Below are 12,879 nucleotides of genomic sequence, written 5' to 3'. Positions count from 1 at the left end.
ATAACATGAAGTAGTTAGCATTTTCTTATACATCACAGAATACACAGTTTATATTTCAATCTTTGTGTCTGTTTTATATATTAAAACCCAATGTATTTGTCCTAGCTCTGAAGTCAATTCATGATAAATGCAAATATGGAATAGCATTAGAATTATAGAACAAGGTTTACCAATATTAGTTTTGAAAAGATATAAATTCCTAAAATTTTAATTGTCCTCAGTGTTCAACCTCTTTTGAGTGAAGTACTGTACTTAACTCTGCATCTCACAGGTAAGAATCAATTAAATAAATTTAATAAATATATTTTTCATATTTATCACAGGTAAGAATCAATTAAATAAATTTAATAAATATATTTTTCATATATTTGGGGTCACAAACCATCTTGAAAAGAAGAGGAAGATTTGGCAAAGTGTAAACATCGACCATCCATTGAGGATTTTGGTGTCCATTTTTCTTCTGCTTTTCGGTCGTCGGCGTCATCATTCCGTCTTAATAACATCCAACAGATTACATTCAGGTGCTAAATATTGTAAAGTATGTTAACATGTTACTTTGAGAGTCATCTTGATGATATTTTTTGCTTTATTCATCTTTTTAAACCGGGGCCAACCCGGCCACTTTTATTTTGGGCCTCGAGCTACAAATTTGGCAAGACTAATAGGTAATCGGCATTTTGATAAATTCTGACAGAATTTGATTTTTATTCGAGGTGTAATTCAAGTTTATGCCGTATCGTAAGTCCGGGAAACCCTACCTTAGCCTACGATAGTACAGTATTGTTGGCGATAGATTTGCGGTAGTGTACGATACTGTACTAACAGTGAGGCAACGTTTACCCTAAGGAAAGTCTCTTGCTTGAGGGTACACTCGGGCACTCTATTCTATCTAATTTCGGAGCGTTTGTATATCGGCTGCCAGTTCTTCTCGCACTGATTAAAAATGGACATCAACTAACTCCCCCCCCCTAACCTAACCTACAAGCCGTGTCCTTACCTACTTAATTAACAGGGGAGCTAACGCTCCCTGCGACCCCCCTTACACTTCCGTATTCTAGGCTTGACATGATATATACAGGTGGCCGCTATCATACATACACCCCCTAATTTCTCTTCCTCTTATTTAGTTGAAGTATTTATAGTTTATAGAGGAAATATTCAATTTAATGTTTCTGTTTTTAAAATATTTAATTTTTCCTGGTTTCCTTTCCTTACTGGGCTATTTTCCCTGTTGGAGCCCGTGGGCTTATAGCATCTTGCTTTTCCAACTAAGGTTGTAGCTTAGCAATTGATAATAATAAGTCAACCCTGACTTTGTTATTGTTCAACTTTTAACATATTCTAAACTATGCTTATTGTATTGCATTGTAATTGCAAGTTGTATTATAGTAAAATTGATCATACAACTACTATTGTTGAGCTAAGTCAAAATGTTGAATGAGAAAGAAGATAATGCCCTAGGTAAATTTTTGGTTATGGTTTAGGGTGAGATGATGAAGGCCACTGGGAGCCTACGTATATCAGCGGTCGGTTCCTCCCGCGTGCGTAGAAAATGTGAATTTTCGTCTTATTTCCTAGTCGTTTGTAAGACTTTAAAACGGAGCCTTTGTTTAGCAGCGGCCAGTTCCTCCCGTGTGGATTCAAAATGGACATCAACTAACCTAAACTTTCCCCCCTAACCTAACATACAAGCCGTTTCCTTACCTACTTACCTAACGGGGTGGCTAACGCCCCCCCCCCAACCTAACATACAAGTCGTGTCTTACATACTTACCTAACGGGGTGGCTAACGCCCCTCCCTGCAACCCCCTTACACTGCCATACTAAAACTAAACCTCTACACAAGAACACCACCTAACTTAAACTTCTTTACCTAACTTACAAGCAGTGTCCTTAACTACTTACCTAATGGGGGAGCTACCATCCCCCTGCAATCCCCCTTAGACTGCCGTATTCTTAGTTGGCAGTCATCATGCATACAGGTGGCCGCTATCATACATACACCCTAGCCAGTGTATAAGAACATGTCATTTAAGGTTAGGGCAAGTATTGGAGTTCCGGTACACATGTGAATCCTTGGGTCTCTAGACCTAATGCTTGCATGGAAACTGGGAATCCTTTGTAACCATGTCCGTCTTTACGCAAATTTAATGAAGTGTATGTTTGTCGGCCGATCTGACAGTAATTATTTGCTTACTGGTCTTTAATTTGGTGTGAATCGCAAGCTTACAGTTATCTTTCTTCTCTATTCTGTCAAGTGGTGCATGTGGGCTACTCAAAATTTTGCATTGACGAGTGTTTTGAGGAACAAGAATTCGTTGACTTAATTATGCACGCATTACCGGAAGTGTCAATGTTTACCAATGGTGGTGCATGGGTAAAGATACCCCATAGTTACTATTGTAGGTAGCTTAGTCTGATTTTATTATGTCAAATGTAATTATGCTTGAACTAAATGAACTACGGCCTTTAGGTTGAATGATTGTGTCACAAATGTAAACCGTAAAAATCAGAACCTTAGGGTCATCCAAAATCCAACCTAGTATGCTACAGTAATTTCTTACTTATAGAGCATCTTGGCTCCACGAGGTTGAAAGATGCCATATGAAGTGTATTAAATACATATGCCATTAGTTTATTTGTCAGGTCAAAGCATAGAACAAGTACAATATTGAAAAGCAAACTTATCTAACCACATCCACGAAATTAATTCAACCAACCCTTAAAGACTAGACAACAACAGTGATAGTGTTATCAAGATTAATTGCCAAACAAAAACTAATTTGGTAGATAGGACATAGGGAGAATGAACACTTTTTAGAGATTGTAGTAGGAATATGTATGAGGATTCAAATCGTAACGCTCTGACAATTAAAATTCAAAGATTCCAATTATACGAATGGCCAGTAACTTTCAGTTTGTAAACTGTAGTTCTTTTAAAGGCATTGTATCCAGGTAATATATGTGAAATAGAGTTAGCACAAAATTCAGACATTAGCTAGTACAAAGGTAAATAAAAAAAAAAAAAAGAGGCTAAGTAATTTATTATAATTCCATGAAACTACAGTACTTAGCATATAGAGTATTTTTCAATATTAAACTTAGCCGGTGATTATATAAGCTGCAACTCTGTTGCTCGACAGAAAACTCTACGTAAAAAATCCGCCAGCGATCGCTATGCAGGTAGGGGGTGTACTTCAACAGCGCCATCTGTCGTGCAGGTACTCAGTACTCAATGTAAACACAGAACTCAATTTTCTCCTCAATCATGCGTTCCAGTGTACCCTGCCAGCCGCATGTTGATGTTCAGCGACGCACGGAACCTTCCGTTGACGTTCGCGAGGTACAACAACAGTCTAAGTTGTTTTGTTTTGACGCGGTGCGTCAACCTCCGCATTCTAGAGTTGTTTTGACTGCTCAGTCTAGACAGTCAAAGCAGTCTCGAGTGGACGCTGTACGTCCTCACGCACCTGTTGTGGTTGACAGTTCAGTTGTTGACAGTTCACAGACTGTCAAGCAGTTACATGACGTTGCGTTCTGGTCTGCTACTAATGCACCAGTGAGAGACTCAGCTTTTATCGGACAAGGTTCCTGTAGATGAGGAAGTTGCTGTTCTCCCTCCTACTGATATTCCCTTGAGGACTCTGTCAGATGGAGAGGAGCCTTAAGCTGCTTAGCCTCCTATGGACTTTAATTAAATCATGATGTTTTTTTTAAGGATCTTCGTCCGGATCTTGTAACTGCTGCTCCTCGTTCGCCTAAACGTCAGAACTTACACTAGGCCTAGCTACTTCGAAGCCGTTGTTTTTAAGCTAGTGCTCTCTCGCTCTCCTAGAGAGCGTTACGTTGGCTAGGCGACTGGTTTTTTCACCAGGAGGAGTTTGGGGGATACAGCCTTTGATTTCCCTTCTTTTAAACTGGTTTATAGAGCGAGAGTCTGATATGACACGAGAGAAGTTCTCGGCTTGGGAGTTCATGCCTCTGCCCAGATAGACTTCTCAATTCTGGTAGACTCTCCCTGGCGCCTAGCCAGGAGACGCTCCAAGTTGTTTACAGGTCAACTTCTCAGCTTTTGTCGAGCCTTTGAAGTTTTGCTGTACTATTATGTCACACATAACAAGGCTTTCAGGGATGGTAAACGGTTCCGCCTCAGTCGCTAACCCCGTCTGTTGCCACACCTGCTCCCGTAGACCCTAAATGGGCTTTGCTGCAAGACATGCAGTCCAAGCTTGCGTCCTTGATAGAGAACTTAAATGCGGAGAAGAACCTTCTGGCCAACAACCTTCCAACCGGTCGGTTGTGCGCCCTGTTGACGCTGAGGTAACCTACTCGCGTCTGCCAGTTGAGGTGGTTCCTCCTTCTGGCTAACAACCTTCCAACCGGTCGGTTGTGTGCCCTGTTGACGCTGAGGTAACCTACTCGCGTCTGCCAGTTGAGGTGGTTCCTCCACCGATGCGACCCAGTGTGGGTTGCCAGCCGCACGTTGACGTTAAGCGACGCTCGGAGGTGGTTGTTGACGTTCAGGACGTTCAACAACCAGCAGAGGTGACTTGTTGTGACGCAGTGCATCAACCTCAGCAACCCGGTAGGGTGTTGACTGCACAACCCAGACGGTCTAGACAGTTTCGGGTTGACGCTGTACTTCCTCGCGCACCCATGGTTGTTGACAGTTCACAGACTGTGCAGCAGTTCCATGATATTGCGTCCGGCTCCGTCACGCATCCACCAGTGCGACGGGATTCAGCGAGTCAGACGTTGCCCACTCCGTTGCCGTTTCCTCATCAGTTTCGGATGAGGACGTTGCTGAACAGGACGATCAGCCCCCAGCCCTGCTATCCATCCAGAAGATGCTGAAGAAGGAACGCTGCTCAGTCAGGCTGTGGATGAGTCTGGTAGGGACGCTGTCATCCGTGGATCAATTTGTGTCACTAGGAAGACTACACCTCCGTCCTCTTCTATACCATCTAGCTTTTCACTGGAAAAGGACAAGACGCTAGAAGCGGTCTCGATCCCGGTTTCCGAAAAGATAAAGTCTTGTCTGACTTGGTGAAAGGACTATATCAACCTAAGAGAGGGTCTTCCCCTGACTGTTCAGACTCCCAACCACGTTCTCTTCTCGGACGCATCGGACGTAGGCTGGGGTGCGACATTAGACGGTCGGGAATGCTCGGGATTATGGAACTCGAGTCAAAGGACAATGCATTTCAACTGCAAGGAGCTACTGGCAGTACGTCTGGCCTGGAAAAGCTTCAGGTCTCTCCTTCAAGGCAAAGTGGTGGAGGTGAACTCGGACAACACCACAGCTTTGGCGTGCATCTCCAAGCAAGGAGGGACCTACTCTCTGACGTTGTACGAGATCGCAAGGGACCTCCTCACCTGGTCAAAAGGTCTAGACATATCACTAGTAACGAGGTTCATCCAAGGCAACTTGAATGTCATGGCAGATTGTCTCAGTCGGAAGGGACAAATAATTCCAACAGAATGGACCCTCCACAAGGATGTATGCAAGAGACTTTGGGCCACCTGAGGCCAGCCAACCATAGATCTCTTCGCAACCTCGATGACCAAGAGGCTCCCAATATTTTGCTCACCAATCCCGGACCCAGTAGCAGTTCATATAGATGCCTTTCTCCTAGATTGGTCACATCTAGATCTATATGCATTCCCTCCGTTCAAGATTGTCAACAAGGTACTGCAGAAGTTCGCCTCTCACGAAGGGACAAGGTTGACGCTAGTTGCTTCCCTCTGGCCCGCGAGAGAATGGTTCACCGAGGTACTTCGATGGCTAGTAGACGTTCCCAGAACACTTCCCCTAAGGGTGGACCTTCTACGTCAGCCACACGTAAAGAAGGTACACCAAGGCCTCCACGCTCTTCGTCTGACTGCCTTCAGACTATCGAAAGACTCTCGAGAGCTAGAGGCTTTTCGAAGGAGGCAGCCAGAGCGATTGCTAGAGCAGGGAGAACATCCACCCTTAGAGTCTACCAATCGAAGTGGGAAATCTTCCGAAACTGGTGCAAGTCAGTATCCGTTTCCTCGACCAGTACCTCTGTAACTCAAATAGCTGACTTCCTCTTATATCTGAGGAAAGAACGATCTCTTTCAGCTCCCACTATCAAGGGTTACAGAAGCATGTTGGCATCAGTCTTCCGTCACAGAGGCTTAGATCTTTCCAACAATAAAGATCTATAGGACCTCCTTAAGTCTTTTGAGACCACGAAGGAGCGTCGTTTGGTTACACCTGGTTTGAATTTAGACGTGGTACTAAGATTCCTTATGTCAGACAGGTTCGAACCGCTACAATCAGCCTCCCTGAAAGATCTCACCTTAAAGACTTTTCCTGATATGCTTAGCCACAGCTAAAAGAGTCAGTGAGATTCATGCCTTCAGCAAGAACATCGGATTCTCATCCGAAACGGCTACATGTTCTACAACTTGGTTTTCTAGCCAAAAACGAGCTGCCTTCTCGGCCTTGGCCAATATCGTTCGATATTCCAAACTTATCGTATGGTTGGAAATGAACTAGAAAGAGTCTTATGCCCTGTAAGAGCTCTTAAGTTCTATTTAACACGAACTAAACCTTTACGAGGCCCGTCTGAAGCTTTATGGTGTTCAGTTAAGAAACCATCTTTGCCTATGTCAAAGAATGCTTTATCCTATTTTATCAGACTGTTAATACGAGAAGCTCATTCCCATCTGAATGAGGAAGACCAAGCTTTGCTGAAGGTAAGGACACACGAAGTTAGAGCTGTCGCAACTTCCGTGGCCTTTAAACAAAATAGATCTCTGCAAAGTATAATCGACGCAACCGATTGGAAAAGCAAGTCAGTGTTCGCGTCTTTTTTATCTTAAGAATGTCCAGTCTCTTTACGAGAACTGCTACACTCTGGGACCATTCGTAGCAACGAGTGCAGTAGTGGGTGAGGGCTCAACCACTACAATTCCCTAATTCCATAACCTTTTTAATCTTTCTCTTGAAATGTTTTATTATTGTTTTTGGGTTGTCCGGAAGGCTAAGAAGCCTTTCGCATACTACAGTACTTGATTTGGCGGGTGGTCAAAGTCATTTCTTGAGAAGCGCCTAGATTAGAGGTTTTGATGAGGTCCTGTTGTATGGGTTGCAACCCTTGATACTTCAGCTCCTATGGGTCGCTCAGCATCCTAAGAGGATCGCGAGGCTCCGTAAGGAAGACGTACTTAAAAAGGCAGAGTAATTGTTTAAGTCGACTTCCTTACCAGGTACTTATTTATTTTATGTTTGTTATTTTGAATAACTGCTAAAATGAAATAAAAAATCCTTAGCTCATAATAATGTAAACAATTATTGCTGGTCTCTACCCACCCCCCTGGGTGTGATTCAGCTTATATAATCACCGGCTAAGTTTAATATTGAAAAATGTTATTTTTATAATAAAATAAATTTTTGAATATACTTACCCGGTGATTATATATTAAAGGACCCTCCCTTCCTCCCCAATAGAGACCCAGTGGACCGAGGAGAAAATTGAGTTCTGTGTTTACATTGAGTACTGAGTACCTGCACGACAGATGGCGCTGTTGAAGTACACCCCCTACCTGCATAGCGATCGCTGGCGGATTTTTTACGTAGAGTTTTCTGTCGAGCAACAGAGTTGCAGCTTATATAATCACCGGGTAAGTATATTCAAAAATTTATTTTATTATAAAAATAACATTTTCTACTGTGAAAGTTCAATTTTGTAAGCAATTTTATTCCAGCTGTAATCAAATTGCAAAATTGTTATTCATTATCATTTGGGTGAATCTCATATTTCAGACGTGTTCTCTTCCTTTTTTTTTTTTATTGGGCAAGTTGACACAATCTAACTATTGTTTATTTTGATATTGTCTAACCTTACTATTTGCTGATTTGCTATTCATGAATTTGCTTGTTCGGCAGAAGGGCCTAATATTTCATAAAAGTATGAGTATGATAAGAATAGGGATGTGGGGAATATGGGGAAAGGAAGAGTACCCCTGGATACAATACAGTTTATAGCTCGCAGGCAGGTACTCGGGATGGGAAAGTTTAAGGAAAAAGGGAGAAAGAGAAGTACAGGAGAAGAATAAAAGAGAGAGGCAGACCCTCTTGCGATATTAAGGATTTTGGTTTTTTTATAGCTGTTCATAAAAGACCACAGTATTTATGGGTATTTACATGGTTATCTTCCCCTGTTAAATAATTGAGTATCCTCTGATGTATGATATCTTATATAACAATTCACTGGTTTTATTTCTTTTCAATTAACGTGTATTTACACTAACATACCTAATTGCGCACTAAAAAATAAAAATCTTATGTAAGACCAAATACTGCTAAGTATGCAGTACACAGTTATATACATAATAAGGGAAAGTGAATAGAGACTAATAGTGTTACATAAGTGAATTTTCAAGCCATTGTGTAGTAACAGCTTTTATTCTTTATAATTATATAACGGCATTTTCATGTATTTATCTTTTCTCCCCAGCTGATTTAAGTTATTTTTTTAGTTATATAAGAAGTCTGGTAGCATCTTTGAGGGTTCAGTAATTATTTGTAGTTTCCTCATTAGTTGGTATCTCATTTTATGTAATTACAGTACTTCTTAACCCCAGATATTTAATTATAACCTTTATTTGCAGATGGCCTTGTGACAATCAGCAGCTACTATGATGGATGGAAATTATGAAGTTTACACACGTTTCCATTCTAATCATGGAGCGAATGTCATACTATACGACAACAATACTGTTGCCTATAGGTGAGTAATTCGTGTTAGCTTATGTTCAATTATTTGTATTTGGCTTGTTGCATCAGCATTTTATGCTGTATGTCTTTACCCTTTTACCCCCAGGCTATTTGGAACTTTCCAACCCTTAACCCCCAGGGGTTATTTTTTTTTCAAGCTCATTTTGCAGTATACTTTTTTAAATTGCTCTAACAACCTTAATTTTTGTCATAGAGAGGTCAGGTTGGTCTCATTCTCTTGGAAAATGCCTGAAATTTCTCAAAAAATTATCAAAAATATGCAAAAAAAATTATAAATAGCAGTTTTTTGCAAGGACGTACCGGTACGTCCATGGTGGTAAAGGGATGAGTTTTGTGAAACGTACCAGTACGTTCTTTTGGGGGTAAAAGGGATAATTTCTGTCTGCATTCTACTCCAAAGAGCTGGGTAATGAACATTATCATTCCATTTAGGAAGTCTTTTGAAAAATATCTCTAACTAATTGTATCTATAGGTTAATGAAAACTGTGATTACCACTATGCTAGCTTGGAATTTAGAATCTGAAGACTTTCTTTGCTCCTTTTCAATTTGGTTCTACAAATGGGTCAGTTTCATCATTCTCATCATCTTTTACGCCTAGTGACACAAAGGGCCTCGGTTAGATTTCGCCAGTTGTCACTTATCTTGAGATTTTAATTCAATACTTCTCCATTCATCATCTCCTACTTTGCTCTTCATAGTCCTCAGCCTTGTAGCCCTGGTTCTTCCAACTCATCTAGTGCCTTGTGGAGCCCAGCTGAACATTTGGTGAACTAATCTCTCTTGGGGGTTGTGAAGAGCATGCCCAAACCATCTCCATCTACCCCTCATCATGATCTCATCCATATATGGCACTCGAGTAATCTCTTATAATTTAATTTCTAATCTTGTCCTGCCATTTAACTCCCAAGATACTTCTGAGGGCTTAGTTATCAAATCTACTAAATCTATTGGAGATTGTTTCATTGTCATACCATGACTGATGTCTATAGAGTAACACCGATCTCACTAAACTGATATATAGTTTGATTTTTATATGTAATTTCAGGCAATTTGATTTCTAAATTTACTTAACCTAGCCATTGTCTGATTTGCTTTTTTCAATCTTTCACTAAACTCTAATTCTAAAGACCCTGTATTGGAGATCATAGTTCCTAAATGGTACAATGATTCTACCTCATTAATCCTTTCTCGTTCCAATGTCAGTTTACTATAAACCTATTATCTATATCTAAACTAACTCGGCAAGGCTTTTCAAAGCCATACAAAACCATTGGAGTTCTCTTTGATCTTGTGAAAGCCCATGGTAGTTCCAGGCATAAACTAACTACAGGTATTCATAACGGGTATTGATGGTTACATTATTTTTTTCCTATCACAGATTTCTAAGATTAAGTGGGAAACTAATCAATTTAAAAATGTTTACAGTATCATATTGATAAGAATTTATTAAGTTTTCATAATTTATATATGAAAGATTTATTTTAATGGTTTTACTCTTCTTAAAATATTTTATATCAATCATTACTTCTCTTTTAGTTTACTTATTTCCTTTCCTCAGTGGGCTATTTTTCCCTGTTGGAGCCCTTGGACTTGTATTATCCTTCTTTTCTGGCTAGGGTTGTATCTTAACTAATAATAATAAGGATAATAATATATGTGTGTATTGTTCACCTTATGCCTTTTCTAATTCAAGAAATTTCATAACGTTATTAACACCTTTTTTATGAACGATCAAAATCATGGATTTTTCATTCTAATTTTCACAGGAAAGCCAGTTTTGCAAATGCAGTCACAATCACGGAGCAGCCTTTGCATCCTGGGGACATCTTCTTGGTTGAAATCGAGAAGACAGAGCCCGGATGGACTGGTCACATGAGACTTGGTCTCACCCAGCTAAATCCGGCCAATCCAGGGCTGGCAGAATTGCCCCAGTATTCTCTTCCAGACATGACAAATATGGGTATGGTAACCTCTCGTCTACTATGGTTTTTTTTTTTTTAACATAGCTTTATATATAAGATATTTATTTTAATGTTGTTATTTATTGTTCTTAAACTTCTCGTAGTTTTTCCTTTAACATAGCTTTATATATAAAATATTTATTTTAATGTTATTATTTATTGTTCTTAAACTTCTCGTAGTTTTTCCTTATTTCCTTTCCTCGCTGGACTGCTTTCCCTGTTGGGTCCCCTGGGCTACTTTCCCTGTGGGGGCTTATAGCTTCCTGCTTTTCCAACTATGGTTGTAGCTTAGAAAGTATTGATAATAGTATTAATGATTTTTAAATATTTAACTTAGCCGGTGAATATATAATAGCTGCAACTCTGTTGCTCGACAGACACATACATAAAAAACTCGCGAGCGATCGCTATGCAGGTTGCGGGTGTGCCCACCAGCGCCAACTGTCGGCCAGATACCACTCTCGGATGTAAACAAAACCTTCAATTTCTTCTCTGTCGACGTGTCGACAAGACGTACTTTTACTCGCTGTAGAACCTGGAGTTTTTCCCATCATATTTGGTGAAGTACTTTAATTTGGTTTGAGCTTTCGCAGTACAGGTGTTTTTCTTCAAATACATCCTTGAACTCTTTTTTGAATCGGATTAATTGTTGATGACTTAGATCGTTTTTTGGAATTTTCCCTTGACTAATTCGAAATGGCTGACCCTTCTCAAGTTCCCAAGTTTCGAAAGTGTAATGCTAGGGACTGTAAGAGGCGTCTTCCAAAGGCTTCTCTCGACCCTCACACTGTTTGTTCCAATTGTCGGGGTAAAACCTGTCAATTGGGAGATCGGTGTGAGGAATGCGTGGGCCTTTCGGAATTCGATTGGATCGAATTTGATAAATATACATGCAGACTAGAGAGAGATAGGGTAAGGAGAAGTTCTTCTAGGTCTGTAGATTTTTCCTCTCCACATGCCCCTGAACCTAATCCTTCCCCTGTAGTGGTTGTTCCTAACCCCCTCCTAGCACTCAGGAACCGTCTATGCAAGACATGATGCGTGCTATTCATGCCTTGGGGGAGAGAGTTGAGGCTTTAGCAAGTGACCGGAATCAACTCATGGCGGACGTGAAGGAACTCAAGTGCCAAAGTGCCACGGCGGAAAGTGTCAAAGTGCCTAGTGTTACGCAAAGTGGTGTGAACAGTGTTGCGACCGAGGGTTCGTCTGTTCGTGCCTGTCGTCCACCTAGTCCGGGACCTCTTGCAAGCTCCCAAGCCCAGGGGAGAAGCAATGTCGTACGACTTATGGGTTCGAGAGGCCTTGATCAGCGAACAGACGTTCCCTCTTTGGTATCAGGCGTATCTCGTCAAGATCGCCCCTACCATCAGACGAGAGAGCCCATTTTTACCTCGTCGTCCGAAGGTGTTTCACGTAAGAAACCTTGGACCAAGGTCTCTAGACCTTTAAAACGTAAGTCGGTCCCTTCAGGACAAGTCCAACGTCCTGGATGTAGCCACTGGGACAGTTCGGACCCGTTGCCGTCATCTGATGACTGCTCGCCGCCTAAGAGAGGCAAAGTTGTGCCGTCTCATTCGCTAACCCCGTCTGTTACCGCACCCGCTTCCGTAGACCCTAAATGGGTGTTACTGCAAGACATGCAGTCTAAGCTTGCGTCCTTGATGGAGGACTACAACGCAGAGAAGGTTTCCGTTGAACCTGCTGGCCATCAGCCATCCAAGCGTTCTGTTGTGCGTCCTGTTGACGTGGATGTAGCTTTCTCGCGTCAACCAGTTGGGGTGGTACCTCCACCGATGCGACCCAGTGTGGATTTCCAGCCGCACGTTGACGTTAGGCAACGCACTGATGCGATTGGTGACGTTCAGGACGTTCATCAACCATCAGAGTTGACTTGTTTTGACGCGGTGCGTCAACCTCCGCAACCCGGTATGGTGTTGACTGCACAACCCAGACGGTCTAAACAGTCTCGGGTGGACGCTGTGCGTCTTCGCGCACCTGTTGTTGACAGTTCCCAGACTGTTCAGCAGTTCCAGGACGCTGCGTCCGGCTCCGTCACGTATGCACCAGTGCGACCGGACTCTGCGAGTCAAACGTTGCCTACACCTTTGCCGTTTTCTCATCAGTTATCGGATGAGGAACTGTCAGA

At 41.7% G+C, this 12,879-nt stretch overlaps 1 protein-coding gene across 2 annotated transcripts in view; it reads left to right on the top strand.

The window, feature by feature from the left end:
* The first annotated feature begins 388 nt into the window (after positions 1-388).
* LOC137620497 (neuralized-like protein 2) overlaps positions 389-12,879 on the top strand; it is a 36,358-nt gene continuing 23,867 nt past the window's right edge. The window contains exons 1-3 of one of the 2 annotated variants that reach the window (XM_068350675.1): positions 389-521; positions 8,644-8,762; positions 10,539-10,732. In XM_068350675.1, coding sequence (XP_068206776.1) covers positions 8,671-8,762; positions 10,539-10,732 — 286 coding nt within the window. In that variant the 5' untranslated portion in view covers positions 389-521; positions 8,644-8,670. Of the gene's footprint in view, positions 539-8,643; positions 8,763-10,538; positions 10,733-12,879 lie in introns of both variants that reach the window. The other variant, XM_068350676.1, reaches the window with a different exon arrangement.

The sequence above is a fragment of the Palaemon carinicauda genome, chromosome 27 (assembly GCF_036898095.1).
Source record: "Palaemon carinicauda isolate YSFRI2023 chromosome 27, ASM3689809v2, whole genome shotgun sequence".
NCBI classification, from domain to species: domain Eukaryota; kingdom Metazoa; phylum Arthropoda; class Malacostraca; order Decapoda; family Palaemonidae; genus Palaemon; species Palaemon carinicauda.
Note: the sequence above shows the minus strand (reverse complement) of the source record. Positions and strands in the feature narration are given on the sequence as shown.